A 20,204-nucleotide genomic window follows, 5' to 3' on the forward strand; every position below is an offset into this window, starting at 1 on the left:
GGCCGGGCGCGCACGGCGGGTCAAAGCTCAGCTCCTGCGGGGCCGCTCCGCGCCGCGGCCAACCCCGCCGCGGCCCCCGCCGCCCGCCCGGGCCGCCCCGAGGGCCCGCCCGCCGCGCCCCCTCCCGGCCCCCGGCCTCCGCCCCCCCGCGGAAGGGCCCCCCCGCCGCCCCCTCCCGCGCCCGGGCCCGCGGCCCTCAGCCCGGCGGCGCCCGCCCTCCCCGCGGGCGCCAGGCCCGGCCCCGCGGTACCTCATGTATGTAAAGTGCTCGGAGTCCGGCCCGGCGTGGCTGCGGCCCGGGCCCGGCGCTGGCGCTGGCGCGGCGGCGGCTCTAGGCGGCCTGGGCCCGGCACTGCGGAGCGGGAGGGCCCGGCTGCTGCTGCTGCAGCACCGCCGCCATTTCCTGCCTCCTCACCCGGCCGGGTCCGGCCCGCCGCACAGGAAGGGAAACCCCGCCCCAGGCACCACTTCCGGGTTGCCGCGCTCCCCGACATGGCGCCGTAGCAACCGCCCTAGCGACCGGCGGGCCGCGCCGCCGGGGAGGCCTCGCTTGGGCAGGGGCGGCTTTTCGCAGCGCGTCGCTCCCCGCGCCCGTGGGATTTCATGCCTCGCTGTCGTCTTACTTATCCCGCGACGGTGCGCGGAAGTCCGAGTGTTATGGCACAACACGCCCCGCGGAAAAGGGCAGGCGTTTCCCTGCGCAGTGCGGGCGGGCGACGCGCGTTTCCCCTGTGCCGCTCGGCTCCGGCCAGCGTCCGGGGAGTCTCTACCCCCGAAAAGAAGCATTAACGTCTACATGAGCACCATAAATACGATATTCCTTTCCCTTACCCTTCCGTAGACTTCATGAGCTTGAGAAAGGGAACTGAAAAGTGTCTGCGCTTGCAAACTCAGCTAGAAATTGTGTGAATCTATAGCTCAGTCCAGAAAATACACAGATATTTTAACTCTGAATACATAAAATGAAGAGTAGGAGAATATAGGGGACAAACTCTTTGTTTCAGTGCACTTGGCTTCAGTAAAAGTATACCAGAAATCAGAGAGTGAATCAGAGAGTCAAAGGGTAGACAGGGAAAAATCGAAGAGAATTAGAAACAGTAATGTCAAGAGAGAACGAGGCTGAGAACAGGAAGAAATTCACAGCAAACATCCACGTTCTCATAGGCACTGGGAAAAGGAGGAGATAGCGTTACTGCTACGTCTTTATAGCCCAAATACTGCAGAAGTGAGAACTGGAAATTCCTCTAGATGAAAGAGGAACAATTCTTCATTGTCCCAGTCCAGAGAATAAGTGATGGCAAGAAAGCTTTTAAAAAAATATTTTAACTTTAGTTAGAGCAGTCTTAAATATTACTGGCATAAATAAGAAACATGCTTGTTTACAATGCTACTTTTAAACTCAGCGTCCATTTATCATGCCTGCATTTGAAAACATAAGGACTAATTTCTGCTCCCTAGGTTCCAATACCTAATGGATAAAATTCTTAGAAGGATGCAGAGGCACAACTCTTAGTCGACTATGTAATAAAAGGGTGAATACAGATAAAAGGCTTCAACTTAGAAAATTTAAACTGAGAAGGAATTAGTGCCACATCAGGTACACTGATATTGGGGGTGTATAATGGTAGCTACCTCTCTACAAACCATTTTTTTTTCAAAAAATGTTTCCAGATATACTAGCCTTCTATATATTCTGTTTGGTCCCAATGCTTTGATACTTTGGTGCATGGTAACACTGTCACCGAGATGGCTGCTTACTGGCATTCCTACGTTTAGCTCTAAAGCACTAGTTCAAAATATCCTAGCAGTCTGAACAGCTACTGTTCAAGGGAATAATTGTTACTGTACATGCCTTCAGTGCTTTTCAGAATTTAATTTGCTTCTAAACTCTCTTCTGCTGTTCATATGGAAATAAGCATCATCCTGTCTGTTCTAAGAGCTAGTGAGGGAAGTGGTCTGGTTGGAATAAGGAACTCTTTGCTCTCTTTTCGCATCCAGTTAACAACATCGTCACAAAAATTTACCGGGCCAGTTTCAGTTAGCTTTTACCCCTCTTATTAATGCTAGTGAAAAAAACTGAAAGCTATTTCATTCGCCTGTAAAATAATGGATGCCTGGGACAAATGAGCAATTATCTTAGGAAATATGCTGCAATATCACCTGCCTTTCTGCCAGCATGAATGGAGTAAAGTATTTTTCAGCTGAGTAAGATCCTAAATTATTAAAGAAAAGCACTGATGACAATGCAGCATAGCCAGTAAGGGTATTTTTATCCTCTACCTAGTTGCTTAATAACATAGTTGCTTTACTGTGAGCTGAACATACACATGCATAAAGTGATAGTGTTATGTTTCACTTACTGGAAAGGGTACTGACAAATTGGATATCAGTTTCTCTGCTTCTATTAATAACTTGCAAGTTACATTTGGTCTTAAGGTTTACTTTTCTTCATATGTAAAATATTTGGATTTTTCCATGTAATACTGTGTAACTGAAAGCTATTGTTTCCTGACATCTGATTCAACTTCTTGTTACTTTGTTTCATTCACCACAATCCTATTCTATCTGTCTTTAAAGGGACTACAGTTGATGTAGGAGGAGTGCTGTTACGTCTGCCCTCAGTTACGGAGGCTAAATGCGTTATGTACTCCAGTTATGTCCTTTTGTTAACTGTATTATGCCGCTGTCAATAAAATTCATAGTCAAGGTCTGTAGCTTTCTTTATTATTTTAGATTGTTCTCTAATTTCATTTATGCACATGCTCCTAGAGACTAGACTGCTACAGCAATTGCTTCCATTCTGTCTTGTAAATTCTACGGTTTGTTATGCGTTGTCAGCAAATCTGCTGCATTAACTAACTCCATGTTACTTACCCCGTCATCTCCTTCTCACATCAACACTGTGATCCTACATCCTTCATTCCTCCATGTACCACTTTCTTGCAACTAAGAGATCCAGTACTGCGGTTCGTACACATCTGAAACTGGCTGAGGCACTACTGGATACACTTGCAAAATTCAGGCAAGAGGACAACCCTCAAATAGGAAGAATGTTTTCTTCAAGAAGAATAAGAAGGCAGGACTTCACCCATCCAAAGACTGTCAGTCAAAGTAATAATACTTTGGTCATGGCAATGGGGTGGAAGCAGCACCAAATAGCACTCATTTGTTTTACAGCGTGCTGGAGACACTGAGCTAAACCTTCACAGGCATTCTGTTCTGAACTCAGCATTTCATCAGTCAACGTGTCAGCCAGGCAGAAGCTGCTGTGGAGCATGGAGAACAGCATGGCATGGTGGACATTCATGCTACACTGGCTCTCCTCACTTCCTAGCAGAAGCAGTAGAGCATGATGGGGAGCAGCTCCAGGAGGAACTGTCCACCGAAGAACTGTTCTGGGGCTATGTTCTAGCTATGTGTTCTGAGCTGCTGTTGTATTTTCTAATTTCCTCACTGCTCATAAAAACAAGGCAATCCCATTATGTCATCTCCAAAAGAGTGGCCAATGTTAATACCCGCTCTTGGCTTAAGCTTTTAGCAAGTTTTGCGGGGCATAAGGCTATTGGGAGAGGTCTTGGTCACCTTCTCTCCTGCCTAGTACCATTTTTAAAAATTAATTCATTGTTATTTTACTCCTGTGCTTATTGGAGCTTGGACCTCTAGACTTCTTTCCTAAGATCCTGGTTTCTGATTCTGCCAGCAAAAGGACAGCAAAATAACAGCCCTGCACTTACAAGGATGTATCTAACTATCTGGGTTAGGAGGAGCTTTCAGCTGAAGGGCAGATAACTCCCTTAACACTCATTTATGAAATGTCAGCTCTTTTTTTCATCATGGGCTCACTTTCTCTAGGAAGCCACCTGTGTGCATCAGGTGCTGCACACAGGGAGGAATCCAGTTAGTGGCACCAGTGAGAGCTGACCATTCACCCACACACTGCCACCGCTTATCTTAGAAAGGCAAAAGGCCTTTCAGCCTAATAGAACATTTACAGGTATCACCTAGCACAGACTCAAGCTAAAGTCCATATTTTGAAGATCAGAAGATTACTCAGAAACAGTTTGAGCCAGCTGGGCTTCCATCCATTGCTCTTCCTTTCCCAGAGGAGAGGGGAAATGTTTTGAAGCAGCAGCTGCTGCTCCTGATCCCCCTCTCTCTCCCACTGCTGGTGGCAGCAGCCTGGCTCTGTGGTTTGTGCGGCGACAGCTGTCCTGGCCTGCCTGCACCCCTGCCCTGGGCAGCAGCCTGCTCTCGGCAGCAGCAGGAAGACGGGCTGCGTAGCCGTGGCTCGTGGGCGGACCGGGAGCTGCACCCGCACAGCCAGGTGCTGAGCACAGCACAGCTGCTTCTGCAGGGGTGGCAGATCCCGCAGCGGGGTCGGCCCTACAGCAGGAAAGGGATGAAAGTGAAGGCTACTTGCGCAGACGAAAGATTGCAAGGGCCATAACGCCTCCAGTACTGATACACGCTCCGCTGCTACCCAGGCCTGGCCGCTGTCTGAGCAAGACAACGAAGGTTTGGGATTTGGGCACCATTCTGTTTTGTCTTGTTAGCACTGTGATTAGACTGTCAACCTCTTTTCTGTTCCTTACTTGAATGCCTCCAAAGCACCATCATCATACAGAAATTAGCAATAATGGAAATGACTATTCAAGGACAAACAACCTGCCCTGCATTCAGGCAACTGCCAAAGATGGATCTTTCCTGTTACATTTTCACCAGTCCGTAAATATGGCCTTCTGGTCAGTGATCCCCAAATAACTTTTCCCAGCAACAGCAGCTTCCATCCGTACTCTGCCAGCCTGGCACACGTGTGGATCCTTCTTTCTTCAGTTCCCCATTAACTTTTTAATTAGTATTTTCACATGATCAGAGAGAGAGAGAGAGAGAGAGAGAATAAATGGAAAGGAACTGCAGGAGACAGAGAAATGTACTGACTAAAAATAGTTAAAAACGAGCTGGCACCATTTCAATGTTTCCCATTCCCTCCACCCTTTCCCTTTATCTGCAATTTGCTGTCAAGGCTTCATGCAAAATGAAGGCTTCAGAGTGGAGTTCTAAAGCCGACATGTTAGAAAATACTTTCTGCTTAATGTCTGGGGAAAATAAAGCAAGGGGCTCGTTTTATAAGTCGACATGAGAAGTGCAGGCCTGGGAATGTGGAGAATTTGCAGTCAATAACCCTTTGCCGCTTGTTACAGTCAGCATCATTATACAGAATGAAGAAGCTGTCATGAGCAAAACAGATTGTTTTCAAAATTGCACTTGACTTAAATAATCTAAATGAGCCGATCTGACAGACAAGGGAAAACAGTCTTCTTGTTAACACAGAGACTCTGTGCAATACTCTACTAGGAGACTCCTTTCCTTGTTCATTGTAGAGGTTTTATTTACAGGATGCATTTTTAGAACTATTTAAAAATAGTGTAGCCAGTGGTAAGAGGCAGTCGTATAAAGGTATCAAACAGGCAGTTCTTACCCATGAAAACAATGCCTACCCAGCAGCAGTCTCAGTTAAGTCTACTGGACTATTTGTGTTAGCAAGGAACTTTTGAGTCTCTGTAGGCTCCTTAATTAGGAGGAAGAAGAGCAAATGGCAAAGTTTGAAGTTGCTGAAAGAAAAGTGTTGCTCTTGCCTCCAAGCAGACCTGGAAACAGCTAGCAAAATCTTACACTAATGCTGACGATTAAACAGCCAGTGCCTATTTCACAGGCTGCAGTAGCAAACAATCATTAGATCTGTGCTCAGGAAAAGAAAATTCACTGCCTTAGCTCCAGGCTCTCAGCGCCTTTCCAGCATTATCGCCGTTACACGGAGTGATCAGAGCAGGGGAGAGCAGGCACTTGGGGTTATTAAATGAGAATTTAATCCTACTCTTTAAATCAGCAAAAATTTAGAAAAGATAAAGAATTGCCCTGTGTTTTAAAGCTAGTCCAACTTGCTTTCCCTGATCTGTGTTTGGGAAGGCTGCCAACTGTAAAATGGAATTGCTGAGCCTGAATTTCACTTTGCATCCAGCCAGTTATGCCATCCTCACATCCCCTGGTCTCTTAAGTGGTGCAGTGCAATAGACATTTCCAACCTTTATTTATTTACCAGGGCTGCGTTGCACGTTGAAAAAAAAAAATCGCACTGATGGGTTCATTGTGTCTTTTTCTTTCTGCCACTTCCCCCATTGTACACTGCTCAGTCTTTAGTGAATACGGTCCAGTTCAAATTGCTCATGAAAGCTCACAGAAGTGACTCCAAAGGAGTTTGGCTCAGTTCCTCCTTGAGACTGCAATCCAGTGCCATGCAGTAGCCAGAAAGGCTAAGGACACACGCTCCCTATGTTCTGCAGTGGACATTACCTGGTAACCATATGGCAGGTTTATCAAATTTTGCCTGTGCTGGAGTTTGCCAGATTACTGTGGGCTGGCGTCTGTTTCATATAGTTGATTCTTTCTAGTTGGTTTCTAGGCTTTTGTTAACTAGAGACAAATTCAGAAAGTGCTAGAGCATTATTTGGAGAACAAAACATGGACAACCCATACAACTCAAACCAGTGTCTTTTATCACCACCAGCAAGAAAATGTGCAGGGAAAAGTGCAGGGAAAAGGGCTTCCTTCCCTTCTTCTCTCCCTCCAGGCACAATAATTTGCCATGAACTCAATGCAAACATTGAGGTCTACATAAGGAAATAGCTTCTTCCTCTCTTCAGTCCCACCAGCTGCACCCGCCACGGCCGTGTGAGATCAGAACCTTCCACATCTGAGCCAGAATTAACTCCGGTCTGCACATTAACAAGACACATATGAGCCAGTTCTTCAGAGCAACCACCACAACCACAAGAGAGGGCAGTGAACAACTGAACTAAAGGAATGGTTACCAAAGAAAGGAACCTCCTGTGGGTTCATTTGGGATGCCGCGCTGCTAGGGGGTAGGCAGGGGCTGAACGCGGGGTTGGGGACCCCAGCGGCGGACGGCACGCAAGGCAGCCCGCGTGTGCCAGGCCCCACTGCCGGCTGCCAGCTATCTGCATGGAGGAGCCCTGCACCAGCTCTCCGGGAAGGACACGTGTCCTACTGGCCAGATATTGTTGTGATGGTTGTTTATGTGTGTTTACTCTGTCTTCCATCATGAATAAACATGAATAAACCTCTTTGCAATCAATGGTTATTGATTGCCTAACTCCACAATAGTCCTTTCCTAACACACAGCCAGATTAACTGAAGGTTTCACCTATTTCACGTTGCACTACTCTCTGACAGAAACACAAACGATTTCTACTCTGTCACAGGTTGCTTCTTTTTGTGCCAGCAATATTCTCTGTTTGGGGTTTCAGAAGGATATTCATCTGCTGAATTTCCTAATTACAGAGAATAAAATGGGAATGGGACACACTTTACTGAACAGCACGAGAGACCGCAGCATGAGCTCTGGCACACGTTACCTCCTGGGACTGGGTCCAGGTGGGAAACTGTCCTCATGCAAAGCGTCCGTGCGGCCAGGGAGGCCCTTCCAGCAGCCGTCATGCCTGGACTATGTCTGGCCTCTGCCATGATCTTTCTGTGTGCCTGTGACCTCCTGTGCTTCAGTTTGCCCCAACTGTGGATGGTCCTAGTCCATGACAATTTGTAAACGCATTGTGTACCTTAATTTGTGAATATGTGCAAAGACCACTGCTTGCACTGAAAGCAAAAAATTCTAAAATATAACGTAAATAAAATTTTACTATATAGCGTATTTCTTCTGCTATATAGCTAAAAATAACTTTCTCTACTCACCTTTCCAAGCAGGAAATGTGCAAATTAATTTAAGCTTTAGGAAAAATGACTTTATCATACAGGACAACGCAAAATCTAGGCCCTGGGCCTACAGACCTAGGTTTGCTTCTTTCCATTTGTACAAATCCAGAGAGGCTTTTCCATCTTTGGTGACAGTGCATAAGGCAGCAGTTGTTTTCAGCCATCTAATGAAAGGCAAGATTTTGTGTTGTGCTTTTGAATGCCAGCCGTATGATAATTTAATACCTAGTCAGAGACTGATATAATTCTTTAAGGGCAGCATGTTAGCCTAAAGAAGCTGCTTTAATTTAGCCTCATCATGACTTATTAATCAGTCAAGCAATGATCTGATTTAGTGCATCTTCCACAGCATGTAGAATCAGCTGTGAAGCTTTGGGATGTGAGAGGATGCACTGTACAACAGGCTGCAAGGAATAAATGCAGTCACTTACATTATCTGGAATGGTGATAAACAAATGCACCAAGAAGTAAAGGGAGATACTTCTTTGCACAGTTATTTATACATAAGAATTGGCTTAACGTGGCTTCTGTAGAATGGCTTCCTGTTTCAGACGTATGCATACGAGTAACAGTGGCCCTGCTGAGGTGGTGTTGCTTTGCTATGCTCTTCTTTCACTTCAAAATATTTGTAAGTATGTACCTGGGGAACCTGGGGAAAAATCCCACTGCTTCATTATCTGTTCCGATTGGCTTTTCTGAATTTATCCCCTGCAGCAGCACCTTTTGCAGTGTCCTGGCCGCTGATGAGCCCTGACGTGGGCAGGGCTAGGACAGCGCCTAAATGGCCGATACAGGGCTCCCCCCAGCAACATTTGCACAGACATCATCTCCACTTAAAGACCCCCCCCGTTAAGGAGTACATTGTCTGTCACGGAGCCATGAACTCCCACCCCAGCCCATGATAACTCCCCAGAGCTGCAAGGGAAAGAAAGCTAAGATACTGCAGACCCCAGGCCCAGACTTTGGTTTCTAGAGTGGTTTCTATCTCACCATAATGATGCAATAAATTACTTGAAGACTGTCTGAGGTTTAGCAAAATGGAAGATCTTTCCTGCTGGACCTTTGGGGCTTCATGACTGCTTCCAGCTGTAATATGGCTCAGCAAAAGTCAGGCCCTAGCCAATGTGGCCCATGACTGAAGAGGTTCCTGTCCCACCTGATCCCCATGATGGCAGGCCAGAGACTAGTGAAGACTAAATATGACTGTGTGCAGGACCACACATCTGCAACAGCATCTCCAGGATGGGAGGGAGGAGAAGCATATCAGATCTGTACAGCCTGTTTTGTTTTGCCGCCCACAGTCCATTTAGAGGTGAGCAGGTGGGCTTGTGCCAAGTACTTAGCTTTGGATGAAAAGAGCTAGCTGTCCTCCTCTGCAGCTAGCCTGGTATTTTGATTTGCAAACAACTAATCAAACCCAAACATTCAATGTGCCCAAACTGTATACTTTATAGATTGGGCATATGTTCATCTCTCCGCTCCTTCCCGGGCAGGAGAGATGTTTTGTTCCAGGCACCCAATGTATTAACAAGCTGTATCATGCCACAGGAATTCTCACAAATCCACGAGCAAGCAAGCAGGTGCCATTATGTGCATTTTAAACTGTAACCTCCAACAGGGAGAACTATGAATGGTGTTTGGATCAAGCTTATCTACAAGGTGGGAGGATAGTCTTCTGTCGTGACATAAGTGACAATGAGATGAGATTATTCCATGCATCAAGTATACAGGAGGCTTGGTGTCCATAGGGGGAATAATTCAAGTCTCTCTCTCTCTCTCTAGCATGCATTTATCTCCAAGCAGCAGTGGAGCGCTGACTTGGGATATGTTCACCCAGCAGCCAGTGTGAGTGCAGCATGGTGCTGACAATCTCCCCATTAAGAAGCTAGCTGCAATATTGGCACCTGCAGCAGCACAGAGAATCAAGGAAACTATTTGGATATTTGGCTTCTGTTGAACCCAGAGCTGCCATGTCTAGGGAGCAGCTGGTACTTGGACAGGCTTGTATTTTTACATATAGAGCTTGTGGGTTACCTGTATAAAACCTGAAATACAGCAGAAGGGTAGGTCATTTATGTGTCAGGGTAACACAGCTGAAAGCAGATCCCTCACTTTTCCCAAACTCCTCTGCTCTTACCCTCGGTCTGCTCTCTCTTCCTAACAAGCTCTGGCTCTGAGCAACGCTGCCTCTGCTGCTGATTTTGTGCACGTTAGCTGAGGACACAAGTTACCCAAAGATTAGGTTTCAAAGGAAACTAATTTTAATTATTTAAATTGCTCCTAAACATATCTGAAAATAAAACTGTTTGGTATGTCCATGTGTCACTGCAGTACAGCAGAGATACACAGTATAGAACAGACTCTAGTGTCAGTCTGATAAAAAAGCATGGACTCGAGGTCTACAGCTCTGCAACTACACTGAAATCTCAGCCTCCTCTGTTAACAGATATGTTGTGTTTGAATCTAATTTATTCCAAATTTGTATTATCTTGACAGGAATTGCAGGGTTTATCCCAAGTATTTCATTAATTTTTGTCTATTTGCATTTATGTCTCTTACAAAAGGCTTAGCTTTTTCCACTTTGTCTTTTTTTTTTTTTTTTAATATATATATATATATAAACTGGCCTTTTTTCTCCCTTTGATTTGGGTTCTGAATGTCATGGACTTTATAAGACCAAAACTGAAGAACTCTTCTCCTTCCTTTTTCACCACATTGCAAAGTAAATGCATTACTTACTTAGAGACACATCAGTGTGGTTTTATGAAAAGTAGTCTCTACTTCCATTTAGTTGTAAGTGCTGGATTCTCACAAAAATGAATCAGTTTAACCTTATTAAAACTATCCACATAAAATCACTAAAACTAAACAAAGAGTAAAGACTGCTTTTCAGTTCTTGTTTTTTTGGATAACACCAGGGCAATACAGACAATCGCACCCTAGAGAGCATGGAGCCACGAGCCAGGGACAGAACAGCCTGCTCCTCTCGGACCTTGCTGTTTTCTGTTAGCAGCTCTTTGGGCGTTGGAGGCTGGCATTCGGAGAGGGCGGCAGTTCAGCCTCATCCGGGACTCCCGGTGGGGGGATCGTTGGCCAGCAGTCTGGTTTCACTCTTTCCTGGTTGCCTCCAGCACATACTGTCCGTTGCCTGGGTCTCAGGAGCTGCCTGTGGTGCTCCCCATGACAGTGTCAACAGCTGGTCTAGCACTCCCAGATGCTCGGTTAGACCTTCCCAGCACCTGAAACCTTCCAGCGCTCCTGCTTGCTGGCTAAAGCTCCCTGCAGCCTCCTCCACGGGACTGGCTACCAAGCTCTTACTCTCTTCCAAGGATGCCTTTATCAGAGGACAGGCTGCACCTGGTAACATCTTATTTCTGGACAGAGCTAAGATATGCTGCTTCTGCTTTTGCCCCTAACAAAAGTCTTCATTGTTCTTCAGTCGTGCTCTCTTTTTTCTCCCTCCCTCACCTAAAACTGGGTGCGCACGGAGGGGAGCCCTCAGGAACGCCCCAGGGAGGCAGCAGTGAGATGCTGTTGCCCCCTTCTGTGGCCCGTCCGGGCTGTCTCCCGGCACCTTGGGGCAGGCTCTCCAAGGAACAGTTAGAACAGATCCAAGGACCACATTGGCAGCATGCCTGGAAACCAGGGTCTCAATTAAACATATATTTATATGCCTACATATGCATATATATGTATGTGTATATATATATATATATATTTTTTTTGCATATATCTTTGCACACATAAAAACCAGGCATGAAGTATCATTACATTTGCTAAGACCTGAACCCCCCTGGAAAGAGGGACGGGACGGATACTGCAATTAAAAGATCACACCCCCCAGCAACTTGGCTTCAACCCTGTCTCCATTAGAGAGAGAAAAGGCAGCTGCAGGAGGAAAAAAAAGTAGGCTGGTGGCAGGATCCTGGCTCTGGGCTCTTCCTGCACTCCAGCAGCTTTTCCTGCTGCCCAGAGACTGGAATCTCAACTACTGGGCTGTGCTGTCAAGCAAATCCAGCCTTATCTGCATCTCATAGGCAGGGTTGCTCTGAAAATGACACATCTGACTTTGAAATACAATTTCGAATATACGTAGGTGGTGGGAGAGAGAAAGAAAATGTCTCCACCCTACTTACTCCTGCCTGTCCAACACACTGCAGCTGCGGCAGAGCCCATTTTAGCACTGCGCTCTGAACAGGGGAATCTGCTCTCCATGGTGTTTTTCCCATTGCAGAGGGCAGGTAAAAGCCAGCTCCGCTGAACGACTGCTTTTTGGCTGTGGGGAAGAAGAAAAGCAAAGAAACAAAGTGTTCTTGCTCTGATTAAATCACATATATTTCTGACCAGCTATTTGGCCAATAAAACAAAGGCTGCTTTGAAATGGATGCCTGGCCTGGCCGGCTGCCAACGTGTAGCAGAAGACAAAGGAAGGGAATACAAATGCAGAGCTGGGAAGTGGCAAGCAAAGCCTGATGCCTCTGCAGAAGGGAAAGCGCGTTGCCATGGAGACTAAGAAGACCAAACCAGAGAAAAAAAGAAACCTACACTCAGGTTGGACTCAGACCCATGAAAGCCAAGAAACACGGGCATCAGTCATGAATGTAAGTGATCTTCTCCAATATTCAGCTGAAATCTCCCACAGTGGGATGTTCAAACGTGAGAGGTGGGTCAGCGAACTGTCACCGAATATCATCTCTTCTCTGTGTCATTGCCCAGAACATGGACTGTCCTTGTGGAAAAGGACAGGAAAAAAAAGTGTGCAAGTACATTCTTTAAACAGATAGGTGGAGATGTACGGGTTTTTGTTTAGCCAGTGAGTACCTGGACGACCTTGTGAAATGCCTCATGTCTGCTCTTTCCTGTGCTCTCATCCTACACTCCCTGTACCGAGAGACCAGGGAGTGAGGCCAGGATGTCTTGTCTATGAATAAGTCAGTCATAAAAGATTTATGGTGGCTCTTACCTGGGCAGAACAAAGGCCCAGACTGCTCTTTGAGGAAAAGAGCCTTCTCCAGCTTCTGAGCAGCTTGCAGGAAGGAATGATGCATGCGTGCCAGCAGGAAGCAAGCACCGGCGAAAGAGAAAGGGACCTTAACACAGGGTACAGGTTAGAAAGGAGAGGGGCCATCCTCAAGGGGAGGCCAGTCATTAGCAAGGTAAAGTGTCTACAGGAAAGTGTCAAACTCTGAGTGGAAAAACTATCAGAAACAGAAAGTGAGCCCTAAACTCCCTTGAGGATCGTGACCAAATCTGACTTTATATATTCAAATCATTAAAAATTCATTTTTTAGTCTCTATTTTAGTCATGGATCAGGTCATTATTAGTGTTCTCCAACTGTCCACAGTTGTATAAAATACATTAGTTGACTGAGTATTGACAGTTAGCATGTGAAGAAGTAGAAAGGACAGTATCCTTACCGATTTATTGAGGGAGCGCTTCCCAAGGGTAAAGGTTTAAATAGGAGAAAGAGTTTAAAGGTATGACAGATATCCTATGGAGAACGTCCTAGAGTCAAGAAGGAGGATTTTTAGACTTCCTGAAATTCCCTAAACTCTGCCAGACAGATCGAAGTTATCTGGGAGGAACTAGGTACTGCAACGCAAACGTGTAACAGACATTGCCGGACAGATATCTAGATTGGTTTTGTTGACTGCAGATTCCTACAAATAACTCCCAGTGGTAAAATTTTAGTGTCTCTCAACCACGGCAGGATCTGTCAGTGCCACATTCCCCTACTAAGGAAAGCTTTATGCCTGCCTAAGCAAATTACTGAGTTAGTGCAATCTAATATATAGATTGCCTATAGATACGTGTGCACCTACTGCTCAGACAGCTACTGCGATTACTTGCTGGTCTAGAGAGAGGACAGGCAGGATGGACTGCATCCTTCACGGCACAAGCTGAAAACGGGGGTGGGGGGCGAGAAGGAATTCCTTCCCCATGCGTTTCATCAATGCAAAGGACGTCTGTGTGTGGGAGGATTTGCTTTAATTGGTTAATGCATCAGGCGCAACCCCCTGCTGGACTGTCCTGGGCAATGATACATAGTGAACAATTCATTCAGCAAATCTACCCCCCTTTGAGCTCTCCAATTATCTGCAAAAAGATTTAACAGCCGCTGTTCAAAATTATTCCAACAAATTTTGGCTGGTGGGCTGCTCACAAATGATTTGTGGTGATGAACACGATCCGTGCGCCTGATATCTGCGCAGGGTAATTCAGCATGTAAACCACAGGTCCTGCTTGTGTCCTGTCCGAGCAGCCTGCAAGGCTGCGAGAGCGGCTCCTCCGTCCTGCTCGGGCACGGGCTGAAACAGCAGCAGCGCAGGGAGACGTTTGGGTCCTTTTGTGCCTGCCGAAAACGCTAACACGTCCTTGCATGCTGACTGCCTTCCCCAGGTCCGTATCAGGCATAAGCTAAGTTCAGTGAAGCCTGAAGTGATGCAAGTGGGAGAAGAGGCGCGCGGGAGGTCTCCCCCCGGGGACGGCAGCTCCGGCCGCAGGCCGCTCGTTCCCCACCCGCCGGGCAGGCTCGCAGCTCTGCGGGACAGGACGCGCCTAAGAGCCAGACCACGAAGAAGTAACTCTTCTTAGGTGGGAAAGAAAGCGAAAATGGCCCTCGGCCCGCAGCCCACCGCTCTCCGCGCGCCGGCGGCGAGGGCTTGCCGGCGTCCTCACGCCTCCGCTCCGGCCACCCTCGGAGGCGTGCCGCCTGAATGAATAAGTCATCGTTCAGAAGTGAAGGGGAACGTGAACCGCGCACCTTTGAGAGGCGTAACACCGACCCTGGTCACAGCCGGCAGCCCTCTCCCCGCTTCGGAGAGCGGGGAAGAAAGAGAGAAACAAAACATCCTTTTTTAAGCAAAGGGAGGCACTCAGGTGCTCCCGTGATGAGGGCTATATGAATAGCTGGAAAGACAGATCAGACAGCACCGAGCACACCGTCAGCGCACGACAAACAGTAAACGAAGGATAAGAATCCCTGGGGAGGCACTTTTCTAATAAATGACACTTTGATCTCCAGCTTTAACAACTCGTCCCAAGCCATCACGTAGTGAATTAGGAAGAGGAAACCCGTAACCTGTCCTGTCAGTCCTGAAGAGGGTCAGAGAGGGGCATAAATATAGATATGTGAGATGAAATGAAGACATGTACTGCGCCTGCGGAGCGCCCGTTCTGCAAAAATACCTTGTCAGTTTTACCACTGACAAAAACAACCGACTAGTTTTCTACTTCCAATACTGAGCCGGCAATGCTCTCTGCTACCTCGCCCCGCAGCCGCAGCCGCAGCCGCACGGAGAGGCCGTCTCGGCCGGGTGCCTTTCACTCCCTTCTACTTGTACTCTTGTACTCCCATGGTCCTTACAACAAACACGATGAGACAAGACCAAAACCAACCAGATTATCTTCTTCGTCACTTAAGCATAATTTACTCCTTCTAGCGGGCTAAAATCTCGAGGTACGAAGTTTTCCATTTAAATTAAGTTGGTCCTATCTCTGAAAATGTTCTCAAAGTCATCATAGTTTTCCAGGCGATTGCGATATAACATAATTTGACGGCAATAACTCTGAGGGCCGGAAGAGCTCTAGCCCCACCAAATCAATTAGCCAACACCTACAGCCGTCTCAATGGCCGCCTGTGATCGGCCATCTCTGGGACTCATTTGTTCTCATGTAGCAATCAAAACTTAATTTATCTTATTTTAATTAAAGCTAAAATATTCAGTAGCCTTCAATTTCTTTCATTGCTTTGCAGGCAAAAAAAGAAAAAAAAAAAAGCCAGGCGAATCAAGTGACTGGATAGAAATAAAGGCCTTTGAAATAAACATGCGCTGGTTCTGTTGGCTTTTATTTAATATGTAGCCCTTTTCTTAAAAGAAATAATTATGTTTCAAAACCTCCTTTCCCTGTTCAGAGAGCTGCCTCTTTCCACATTAATGCTATTTGCATGCGCCATCTCCTCCTACCCTTCAATAATTTAAACCTTCATTTTTTATTCACTCAGTTGTCAGATTCATTTACATATCATATATCTATATTTAACACAGAGTTCGCTCGCCTTTTTTTAACAGGAAATAGATTTCCCTTCTAATTTAACAACATCCCAGGGAAAGGCTGGCTGCAAAGAGAACATTACTTACGTTTGTGTCAGTTACTAGAGATGCTAAACTGTCTTTCGACAGGAGCCAGAAGTGCTGACCTGGACTCGGCAACCTCCTGTGGCCAAGCCTGCACTTTCTTCCCCTACGCAGCAGCGCTGCTATACGTGCAGTCCTCTTCGCTCCGGGGAAGAAGAGAAAATGACCTTGCTACCTGCCGTATGCTGGGGACAGGGGACCGTATTTGCCCAAGGAATGCTCCAGACTTCCAGTCAAATATTTCCTGTGGTTTGACAATTCTGGCTTCATTGTTATTAATAGCTTGACACAATTAACATGATTGCTATTAACACTGTTTATTAATTGTCATTTCTGTGTTGCATGTACGGTTGCAGGCAGGGGCGGAAACACCATGACTCCGAGGGAATTATTCCACGAGCCTGACTTGCAAAGCTGGCTAGAACAAGAGCATTTGTATTTCATGACCCGTAAAACAACTCGTACGTGTGCTAATCTCACCCCAGCCCTGCAGATCCTAAAGGCTCCTGGCATGACTTACGCTGGTAGCTCTCTCTGCTAGAAAGTACTTACGGAAGGCAGTAAGAGCTCAGCATGACCTTCAGGTGAGTTCAACCAGTCGGGCACAGGGTTTATGCACCAGAAGACATGCAGGTGGTTTGGAGGTAACATGCAGACAGCTGGGCTGCTAAAAGCCCACCTTGCCAGACAGACTGGCGCTCGGGAGCGATGAGCCTAGCAATGAGACCTATGCGGCTGCAGGCTTCAGGACAGGAAGTTTCTGTCTCCAGGGAACTCCGTATTTGCACAGCTCAGTGGTGGTCCCCTTTGCAACAGGTAGGGAGTCCTTCAGCTATCTCTGCTACAAATTTGCTGAGAAAACCAAGGGAAATCAATCAGCTATAGAGCTGACCTTTCAGCCCCAGTCATCAGGAGAAAGTTTGGCACCTCACCATGCGAGAGCGCCATGCCAGAGCTCTGGCATCGCTATTACAGCCGAGATTTCTGAGCAGGCTCCCTTGCCAATGGGCGGCCTGCCAGCTGCCTGCCAACACCCTTAGGAAATAAGAGGGAAGGAAAGGGGGAGAGACACACCACGCTCATGCCAAAAAAGTTGGGAGCAATCCATCACAGCATTAAAGCGTTGCCTTGCAGAGAGTCACATGTCGAGAGCACAATTAACTGTGACATCCACTGAGGATATTACCAGCTGAGGCTGAATCGGGGACAGGACATTTAAGCCTAGTCAAGGAACAAATTAATTAAGAATCAACAAGATCGCAAAGTAAGGAAGAGGAGAGAAAAGTAGTCCAGATCCTCTCATGGCAGGAGAGGTGGGTATGGGGCACTTTTCCAACTCTGGCTGCTTTGGAAAGTCCTTTATCACTATAGGATGAAATCCAGGACTCTCTGGTCCACAGGCCACAACCTTTCGTTACTCAAACCAGCTGCGGTCAAGAGAGGCTGAGTGTCCATTCTTGCCTATGCAACGTGGACCTGGCTGGGAGGTGGTGTCCCGGCTCCTGAGCTTCAGCACGAAGGGTACGGGGGAGACACAGTGCCAGCCTCGGTCCCAGCTCTGCTCTCAGGCACAGTCGTTAGCTGTGCAGTACGGATCTGCCGACCCAGACAAATCTTAGTGCCCCGGAGCGCTGCTGGGAGACACCTCTGGGAAACTCCTCCTGACTGCACGTGCTGGTCTGGTCTGGTCACAGGTAATATTTCCCTCGGGAACGCGGATTCTCTTAAACTGCTACGAAGGAATCACAACGGAGATAACTTTTTAATGGCTCCCTTTCTTCTGAGGCAGAACAGGCTACCCCACACTTTGCAAATTATCTCTGTTTGGTGGGAACCCACGTCGGTCCAAGAGGTCTTGGAGGCAGCTGGAGATCTGCTGGAGATCTGCTCCAGGTTACATGCTGCTCCCTCCAAAGAGAGAGGTCTGAACCCTTTTTCCTGCCGCAGACCATAATGGGCTACATTAGGGGTTGGAGAGCTTCTGGCCTAGGTTTCCTGAGAAAGAGAGCTGCTTTCCCTGGCCACGGCCTCCAAGCCTGGCGGGCTCTTGGGATGCATCTTGGCGGAGGGATGCCACTGCTGCGCCATGGTCCAGCACGCAGCGATGCAGAGAGGGGCGAGCTGCTGCCCGCCCCGACACGTGGGGCCCCGAGACGGGCCGGCCCCACTCTGCGCGCTCCAACCTTGCCGGCCAGGTCGCACAGCCCCGGCCCCGGGCAGCAGTCCCCAGCCGGCCAGCGAGAACAGCGGCTGGACGAGCCCGAGACCCACGGCCCCATTCAGATGCTTTCAGCTAGCAAAGGGAATTTTTCACTTTGTTTAAACCAAATGTCTTCTCACAGAGTGCCCAGGACAAAAGTGAGGCTGAGCCATCTATTTCCAAAGAGAAACACACATGGACCAAGCTGCAAAAGGACCATAAAGTGCAGTGGCTTTCTCAAAATCCCCCGTGCTCATTGGCATCAGGCCTTTCTGATAACTCAGATAAGGAGAGTGTCTTTTACGCCATGTCCCTTTGCACTGACTCCAAACACCAGGGAGACCTAAACACACAGATGGAAATGGAGGATCCTGGAGGATGGACGTTCTTACAGCAGTGATATGTAGGGGAAAGAGAGACGGTTTATGGAGCAGAATCGTCGGTCTTTCAGGTGAGCGGCCAAAAGCCAACTTTCTCCCCACCCTCCGCAGGCTTTGTTCGCTGGCCACCTTTGCTGATTTTACCGTGCGCCCCTTAAAAAAGCTGCCTTGCGATGCTAGAATAAAACGTATTTAGCAGAGCCTGATCTGTCCCATAGGTGCAGAATCATGGGGCAAAGGGTTATGCTCCACATGCGTAGGCTTAAGATCTATGGAAAATAAACAGTAATAAAAGCAATTTGAAAGCGCAGACATGAATCAGAATGGGGTAAATCAAAGAGTCGGTCACTGAGAAGCTCAGAGGCTCAGATCCTCCTCCCTCGTTTTCTACATTACTAGAGAAAACAGTGAACTGATATCAGACAAATGAGCCCACTGGACCCAATTTTTCAAATTAACGAGCTCCCCTTGCAGATCTTCCCTGGAACGGAGACTCCCAGCACCTACCCTTTGCCACAGCCTCTAATGAGCAAAGCCACCGTCATCTATCTCAATATCCGCCGGGGAGAGGGCTTCCATCTGCCCAGCGCCGTGCGAGACGCCTGCTCCTGACGGCGCAGAACCGACGGCGCGCCCTCAGCGAGAGCAGCCCCTCGCTCCCCGCCGGGCGCGCGGCCGAGGGCGAGAGCCCGGCTCGGCCGGCGGCGGCGGGTGGCTCGGCCGGGCCCCGGCAGCGCGTAGCTGTCGGCAGGGCGAGCGCCCGCCAGGGCCCCGCGCGCTTCAGGTGCGTGCAAGCGAACGCTCAGCGTTTTGAGATGAGCGTCCAGCAACGGTCCTCTCCGCCCCGGCGGCGGCGTTGCAGCAGGCTGAGCGGCGCGCTGCCCCGGGCGGCTCTGGAGGAGATGCCACAGGACACTGAGAACGTTTGGCGTTTTCCTCTAAAGCCGGCAGCGTCGCGCTGAGGTTCCCTCCTGGGCGCCGAGCGGGCGCTTAGCTCAGCACGTCCGTTTTGTTCCTGCCTCCCAGAGTCTTTCAGCGTCAACCTTCAGCTGAATCTGTGCGTTTGCCTGCTTCAAAATAACCTCCTGTTTCAGGAGGAAATTGCTTTTCTTGCCCCCAGGAACCTCTTTGCAGTCTTCATCAAGAGATTTCAAACGGACTTTAGTGTATTATTGAAATGCTCCCTTGTAATTGCCCTTTGCAAGGCTGTGGAGAGGCAAGAGTGGGAGGTGCAGGCCTGGGCTCTGACGTTTGCATCGCTCTCATACTATTATGCTTAAATTAACAGGGATTTTTTTGTAAATTGAAGACTAATTTTCTCTTGGGAATAGATCATTAAATTACAGAATACTAATGAAGATTTACAGCATCTGGAGAGGAGATGGGGGAGGGGCAAAGGGAGCAATTTGTTTGGGTTTTTTTTCTTTTGGACCGGGCGAACTACGGCCATAGCAGAGGGAAGGAGCCGAGGAGCCCAGGAGAGCGAGAGGAGCCTTGCAGAACCCACCGGGGCTGCAGGGATCCCCGAGCCTTGCAGGGCGGCAACAGCAACAACAACCACTCTGCAGGGACCGGCAGGTAGACGCAGGAAAGCCGGAGCTGATGCGCTGGAGAACCTGGCGGGGGGCAAATCCCTCCCTCGTTTCGCCATGCCCAGCTTGAAGCCCGGCTGCCCGTCGCTGCCGGCCCCTGCAAGA

At 48.2% G+C, this 20,204-nt stretch overlaps 1 protein-coding gene across 24 annotated transcripts in view; it reads right to left on the bottom strand.

Moving 5' to 3' along the window:
• The window catches only part of TNRC6A (trinucleotide repeat containing adaptor 6A), a 128,165-nt gene that overhangs the window by 54,160 nt on the left and 53,801 nt on the right, over window positions 1-20,204 (bottom strand). For 8 of the 24 annotated variants that reach the window (XM_068907850.1, XM_068907848.1, XM_068907842.1 and 5 more), the window contains exon 1: window positions 251-437. The exons of 15 other annotated variants lie outside the window; for them this stretch is intronic. In XM_068907850.1, coding sequence (XP_068763951.1) covers window positions 251-255 — 5 coding nt within the window. In that variant the 5' untranslated portion in view covers window positions 256-437. Of the gene's footprint in view, window positions 1-250; window positions 448-20,204 lie in introns of those variants that run through there. One more of the 24 variants, XM_068907847.1, reaches the window with a different exon arrangement.

Source organism: Struthio camelus, chromosome 15, assembly GCF_040807025.1.
Source record: "Struthio camelus isolate bStrCam1 chromosome 15, bStrCam1.hap1, whole genome shotgun sequence".
NCBI classification, from domain to species: domain Eukaryota; kingdom Metazoa; phylum Chordata; class Aves; order Struthioniformes; family Struthionidae; genus Struthio; species Struthio camelus.